General features: G+C 42.4%; 1 protein-coding gene across 1 annotated transcript; it reads left to right on the forward strand.

Moving 5' to 3' along the window:
* Positions 1–245: 245 nt before the first annotated feature.
* Positions 246–4,545, forward strand: gem (GTP binding protein overexpressed in skeletal muscle). The gene is made up of 4 exons (XM_047597788.1): positions 246–2,849; positions 3,165–3,241; positions 3,329–3,533; positions 3,625–4,545. Exons 1-4 carry the CDS (start codon positions 2,495–2,497, stop codon positions 3,906–3,908), a joined length of 921 nt encoding a protein of 306 aa, XP_047453744.1. The 5' UTR covers positions 246–2,494; the 3' UTR covers positions 3,909–4,545.
* The last annotated feature ends 3,121 nt before the right edge of the window (positions 4,546–7,666 follow it).

Below are 7,666 nucleotides of genomic sequence, written 5' to 3' on the forward strand. Positions count from 1 at the left end.
CTTTCCATTGGAGAAAGAAAGTGGTTAAAGTTCTTCTCTGGGAGTACGGCTTTGTTTCTCCACGTAAACTTTATTATTATTACTAAGTTAAAGGGGAAACAGGAGAAAGAGGTCACTTCTCACGTATCCCTCAGCTCTGATCCATAGACAACATCACCACCCTGCCAATCTGCAACCATCCAGAGCACATCCCCTCCTCCTGACCCTGGTCCCGCTCCAGCACTTAACAAGGATTTAATGTCGCCCAATCGTCTGTCAGGCGGATCAGATCAGAGCTGTAATACACAGCAGCAGGTCCACCAGATGAGGCTGCGGCCCGATACACAAGTCCTGGAAAAACAACAGTCGAAAAAGCAGCATAATCCCACAATTACTGTAACAACCCTGGCTGACCAAGGCTCGCTCCCATACAGAGCGCTCTGGCAGGCTCATGTTTGAAAGCCGAATAATGTGATACAGGACGTCTCTGGCCTCTTGTGTACGTTTTTAGATGGGTCATTCACGAAACACTGACCGGCCGTTTCCATTAATAACAATGTCACATCCTCCCGCGATGAGACGACGCTACTAAACATAATGTGGGGAATGACTGATATTGTTTTACAGCTGATAAATCTGCCAGTGTGTTGATTCTTTAAACTCGGTTATCAGCTTAGAGCCACACCTTGTATCTTTCTCCCCTGGGCCCTCACACTCCAGTTTTAGTATCAGCTTTAGGAAGACAGGACAAGCGTCTCTGGCTTTGTCTTGGTCTCTGGCGTGTTGATATAAACCTCATGCTCGTCCAATGTATCAGAACAGTTAATCCAAGCAGGGTAGTTGAGTGTATTTATTTAAATGTACTAAATATTTTGCAGGTCTGCGCTGTAATAAAAGTCGAGGTCGTAAAAACTAGGATTTTGGACTAATTTATTCGTTCTTTATCAGCCTCCATAGTAACATGTCTGTTAATCATCTGCCAGTCTGGAGGTTTGAGGCCCTGAAAAAAAAAAAAAAACACGAATAAAACCAAACCTTATTATATTCCGTTTACAGCGGTGTCGGGCAAAGATATTTTTACAGTGAACAGCGGGGCGTTGGTAATGTTGGATATTTTTTACTTTGAAATGACTTGAGAGATTGTCTGAGCAGTAAGTGCAGCTGAAGATTGAAATACTAAATGGAAGTCCAGCCTTGAAAACAGTGAAGCACCGTCGGTGCATGCTGTGCGGTCTTTCTTTTTTTCCAGGTCTGTAATTCCCTTCTTTCAGAATTTCTCTCGACAAAGCGCCCGTTGCACATGCTGCTGGGTGTGTAGGTGGAGGGAACAATGTGCAAATGTTGAGTCCAGAGAAACACCCTCCATGTCTGGAACAGTTGCCATGTCTTCTGCAGGGTGACGGGTGGTTTACAAGGAGCCCCTTTAAAATGAGAGGGACACAAGTTGAAACATGAAAGGAAAAGAAAATATCAAGACATCATGAAAAATAACAGCCCCAATCTAATTTAAAAAGAAATGCCTATATACAGCATATATGCACCAATGAATAAAGATAAAGTATATTGCATTTGTATCTCTCTTCATCTCACTCTTTGTGCTTTTGTCAAGGATGTTCCTTCAGACCAAAGCTGTTTGAATACACCACAGATTCCTGATTTTAAAAGACAAGTATGCTTGTTTATTCAGTAACAACCACAAATGAGTTGTTCTGGCTCTGGATACTACAAGTATCTGTTCAGCTGTTGCTGAACAATGACCATTGTGCCTATAAATGATACAGAAGCAAGGCAAGGCTTACACAGTGTGCAGACTTCACAATAAAGGATAAAAACTATTCATCAGACGTCATATAACCCATAATATGTCTTGATATTCTGTGTTTTGTAAAACTCCGCTTCTTTTGCGCAGCCTCTTGGTATTAAATGTGCATCGTCAGCCTGAAGCCCACTCCCTGACCATGCGCACATGAATCATGCACAGTCCACTCTCCACATCTCACTCCTGTGGTCCCCTCCGCCCGAATCTGTCTCTATATAAACTGCAGGGAAACCCCATCAGAGCAACATTGGAGGCTCGCTCCCAGCTGGATACTATCGAGACGAGAAGCCACAGCAGCTGGAACAGTCGCTCCGGGATTTAAGCATCAAATGTTTTTATAATTATTATTTTTTTGCAAGAACGTGAAAGTGAACTTTGTGTTTTAGCCATGATGCTGATCTGTCGTGGAAACTGCTTGATCTGGTTTGATCTGACTTGTTGAGGTGGTGGTAGCTGAGGCGCAATAGGAATAAAGAGGGAAAACTCGAACTTATTCCCGATTTTAGGATATTAGGACGCAGTTAAGATGTTTAGACACAACTGATTAATGAGAAACAACATTTAAGAAGTCCACCTGAAGCACGCGAAACTGTTTTTTTGAAGTTCTTTTAAGAAGAAAGAAGTTGTCTTCTGTAATTTTGGGGGTCTCTCCTCGTCGTGAACAAGTTAAAAAGCACTGCTCCGCAAAGCGGCATCATGCTCTCCAGCGTTCGCCGTCACAGTCTCCGCCTGCAGACCGAGCTCCACCGGTGGAGCATCTGCGACACCGGCAGCCACCTGCTCTCAGACAGCCTCCTGGCCCGGGTCCCCGCCTGCATCTCCCGCTCCAAGTCCTGCAACAGCTCCGCCGGCGAGTCGGACGGAAGCCGCGGGAGCTGGTCGTCCTCGGACTCGGTCATCTCTACCGATTACTCCGGGGAGCCGGTGGAAGTCGGAAGCCCGTACCGGGTGGTGCTGTTAGGGGCGAGCGGGGTCGGTAAGACGGCCTTTGCAAGCATCTTTGCCGGGGCAGCGGACAGCATGGAAAGCGATGAGTGCGAGCTGTGTGGAGGTAAGAGAAGGATAATAGTCCACCTGTGACTTTTACTGATGTTAAAAAAAAATCTGTCTTCATTTTGATATTTATTTGAAATGAGCCTATATAATCCAGGAATTATTTAAATGACCAACAAAAAAAAATTAAAAAATTAAAAAATGCATGTTAAAGAAAAGTTTGTAAAGGACCCAATCAGTTATTTTTCAGTTATTTTCCTTAACCTAATTGTATAGTATTTCTAACAATGTACCTGAATATGATGTTTAATATTCTCAACAACTGAACAAATAAATCTCAGCTTTTACACTAAAATAAAACGTTTAATTTCAGATGAAGTGTGTGAAAAGGAAATCGAGGTGGACGGGGAGCCTGCAACTATAACTCTGCTTGACACATGGGATACAGAGGTGAGATCCGCATCTCATCAGCCGGTTTGTGAGCGCACTGTACATCCTGTACTCGGCATCCTTTATCTAACTGTGCGTCCTTTGCAGGCTGACAATGACTGGGCCCAGGAGCACTACATGCAGACGGGTGATGCCTACTTGTTGCTTTACTCCATAACTGACCGGGCCTCCTTCCTGAGGGCCTCGGAGCTCAGGATAACCCTGCGTCGCTCCCGCCCTGCCCAGCACACACCGATCATCCTGGTGGGGAATAAGTGTGACCTGGTGCGACGCAGAGAGGTGCCAGTAAATGGTAAGCGGACTCACGATCAGAGTTCACATGCTCTCTTCCTGTGAGAGTCTAAAGACAGATCCCTGACTTTGTCTTCTTCTCTCCGTTTCAGAGGGCCGCACCTGTGCCGCTGTGTTTGACTGTAAGTTCATCGAGACCTCAGCTGCCATGCAGCACAACGTCTGGGAGGCTTTCCACGGCATAGTGCGACAGCTGCGACTGCGCCGAGACTCCAAAGAAGCCAACAAGCGCCGCAAGCACACGAAATATAACACACGGCGCGAGAGCATTCCTAAAAAGGCCAAACGCTTCCTCGACAAGATAGTGGCGAAGAACAACCCCAGCGTGGCGTTCTGGCTCAAATCCAAGTCCTGCCATGACCTGTCTGTGCTCTAGGAGGCTGACAGTTGATCCAGCACCTGGTTTTTGAGCAGGGGAACAAGGCGCAGGCATGAGAATATGATCTGCACACATGGCTGGAGGAAAGCCTGCTTCTGAAAAGGCTAAGAGTTGGATGGTTCAAACTTTACTGTGAACACATCCACCCTCCACACCGAACAGGGCCAGAGGTGTTTCTGCACTGTGGTCCACACGTTGCAGAATAAACTAGATTGAGCTTCTCAATTTGCCAGCGTCTGTAATGGACTGGACAATCTCTTATAGAAGCGATGCTTCGGTCTGTCGGACACTTGTCACAGAAATGATTGAGCTGTTGATGGAAACTGAGAAGAGAAGTGATTTTTTTGTTCATTTCTGTGTGCGTGTGAACAAAGACGTTACTATTTTTTATCCTGTTTTCTCTTTCCTCATCATTTTTGCTCCCATTCTTGACAAATTTGTCACCTGTGCTAAGATCGCCCGTGATTATTATCTGTGGTTATTGTCTTACGTTGTTCGTATGAAATTACTTTTATTTATCATTGTTGTAAATAAATAGCAGATTAATAATGTACCATATTTTGCTACTTGAGAGTTGTTTCAGTATCGCTTGATGAAATAAAGTGACATCATCTTCTTTGGAAGACAAAAATAACTGTTCCTTTTTTGTTCTGTCATGTCAACTCTACTAATGAGATATTGCCATTAGTGACTCAGCCCTGACACAAAAGAGACAGACTTACACAAATGGGACTTAACAACCACACAACTGAGCTGATAAAAGATGAGTCAGGTGGTGGCATTAAAGCCGAACTTTCAAAAACAAAATTAGTAGCGCGTGTGTGTCAGCTGATTGACCGGAGATTTGGGTCGCAGCAAACATCAAGCTCAGACAGTGTCAGCTCAGATCCAAAACTCTATAGTATGAGAGAAATGTGTTGCCAAGGTAACATTTAAGAGGAGCCCACGAAGTGTGTTCGCTGTGTACGAGCATCAGGCAGATGGCTTTGGCACGATGCTGGTGTCCATCAGGCTGCCTGCACCCACCGTCGAGGCTGACAAGTGTCCACGACTCTTGGACCCATGCTTGACACAACGGAGTCACTTCCATCTGAATTCATGGTTTCAGCTGGGTTGTAACGGTGACTCATTCAAAGCCCATTTCCCCCCCTTGTAATTCTCGTTCTTGTTTCGAAGCAGCTTCTGTTGTGTGAAACTCTCAGTTCAGGATAGTAGCATGCGATAGTATGGAGGATGATCCAACTTATTTTAGTGAGGTGAGTCCATGAAGATGGAGGTTAACATTTTATATGCAACGATCAGCCGCAAAATTATGACCACTGACAGGAGAAGTAAATAACTTTGACCACCTTGTGGCAGCCTGAAACAGACAAACACACAAAAACAATTTAGAAAGAAAACATGGAAAACAGCACAAAGTGTTGACCTGGCCTCCAAATTGACTAGAACCCGAATGGATCAAGTATCTGTGGGAGGATCCACAGAGTCCCCTCCCCTCCCACTAACAACATCCAGTTGGCAGACACCACAGAACAACCTCAGAAGGGTCACAATTGTTTTGGATGCACAAGAGAGCCCTTACAAAATAAAAAATATATATTGCAGTATATTGCAAAATATCATATGATATATAAGGAAATACATTTACATATATGGGATTTAGTATTTATATTTCACAATATATTACAATATATGCTTAGGATTATATATTGATACATATAAAAAAAAAATTATATTGCAACCAAGACCAAATATGTAACAGTCTGTCTTTGTATCCTCAAAATATAGAATAGAATAGAATAGAATAGAATAGAATAGAATAGAATAGAAAGCTTTTATTGTCATTGTACAACAGACATACTGGAGCACAACGAAATTACAAGGGGCTTCACCGAGGCGCTGGTCCCAACATAGGCAACAGTATAAAACCACAATATAAATACAAAATAATTTAAATATAAAAATATGACGGGTTATTGCCCATTTCTACACATTTTTGCTCATGAGGATATTGCCCATGACACAGGTAAAATTACTGCACAGAAATGCGAGGTAGAGTTGTTGCACTAGAATTGTTTTGCATGTTGGGGGGACTAGTGCATGTGTGCATTCATGGTGATGGCTTGTGGAAAGAAACTGTTTTTGAGTGTGTTTGTCCTGGCTCTGGCGCACCTGTAGCGTCTGCCAGAAGGCAGCAGGTCACTCAGGTAATTATGATTGGTAGCTGAAATTGCTTTCATTTATATTTTTGTATTTTTTGTACATTCAGTCTTTGTCTGACCATATGCAAGGCCTCAGATTCATGTGATTTAGATACGCCTGTGCAGCTCTCTACCTCAAATACTCAGGGTTAAGTATCTGTGCCTGAATGAAAGAAAAAAAGGTAGTTTTTGATAGTAATCATATATTTTAGATGTTACATGTACATATACTGTATATATCACCATATATGTATATACATTGTATGTATAGATATATTGTGCTTACATTCAACAATGTATATGTAAATTTACATTATATTTTAGCATTTATAGAAGTAGGCAGAGCATGATGTCCACGGACCAGAGGGTTAGTTTGTCACATGCTGAAGTGTCCTTGACATGTGTGTGAAAGTGTGTGCTTGTGTGAGTGAATGGGTAAATATACCTAGGATATTTACAATGTATGTTTACTTATATTTAAAATATACTATTCCATATATTGAACATGTGTTACTATCCTAGGTAGCCAATACAGTTTCACATATTAATTGCCATATATTAAGGTGGATATTTATAAATATCAAATTGCATATATTTCGGAATATATAAACACGTATATTAAATATTCATATCCAACATATCGTAATGTATAACATGAATATATAATATAGTTGGAAAATAATATATTGCAATATATTACAAGATATTTCATGTAACATATGGGTAAATATATTTCCTTTTCATAAGGGAGACCTACACGATATTAGGAAGGTGGTCATAATGTTATGCCTGATCGATAAGAGTATAACAGTTTTTCTGACCCAGCTTAAGGGCGACAACACAAAATGGAGACCAGGCATAAGAGTTAGAAAAATAAAGTGTGTATTTCAACAAAATAAATAAAAAAGCCAAATGTTGGCATGAAGGATGACAGCTGGTGGGCATGAGCAGCACGAGAGTGGTGACGCTACGCTAACACTGCCTTGTGCGAGGCTGGTGCAAGTGCAAGGGGATGTAACACTGTATTTATCAGTTTTTATTATTTCATGAAGCAAAACATCATAAACAACATTACAAATCATGAATCATATCAATGGGAAAAAGAGGGGATCTAAACCTCCTGTTCTCCGTGAGTCCGCAGAGCTAAAGCTAGAGCTAAAGCTAGAGCTAAAGGGACCTTAACTTTCATTTGACACGAGTGACATTTCCTCTCTTCATTCGTTTTCAGTTTTCTGTTTCTAGTTGAGTAAGAGCCAACAGGGGGACAAATGACACCGTATCCTCTTCTATTCTGTCTTATATTTGACGATGTGCTACCTTGTGTCTCTCATGTGTCCTCACTTTTTTTGCGGCCCTCGCGCCGGGTGCTAACAATCCTGCAGGATTGTGACTTCCATTGTCGACTGGTTTTGGGAAGGGAGCGTATGATTTTTTTGCTTCACACAACTGATCGTCACACGTTTCTGACATTTGCTGATGTGGGGAACTTCACGAGCTGCTCCCATTGCAGCTGATTCACCCGGATGACCTCGAAGGACGCATGCTTATGAGTCA

The sequence above is a fragment of the Mugil cephalus genome, chromosome 11, assembly GCF_022458985.1.
Source record: "Mugil cephalus isolate CIBA_MC_2020 chromosome 11, CIBA_Mcephalus_1.1, whole genome shotgun sequence".
Lineage (NCBI taxonomy): Eukaryota > Metazoa > Chordata > Actinopteri > Mugiliformes > Mugilidae > Mugil > Mugil cephalus.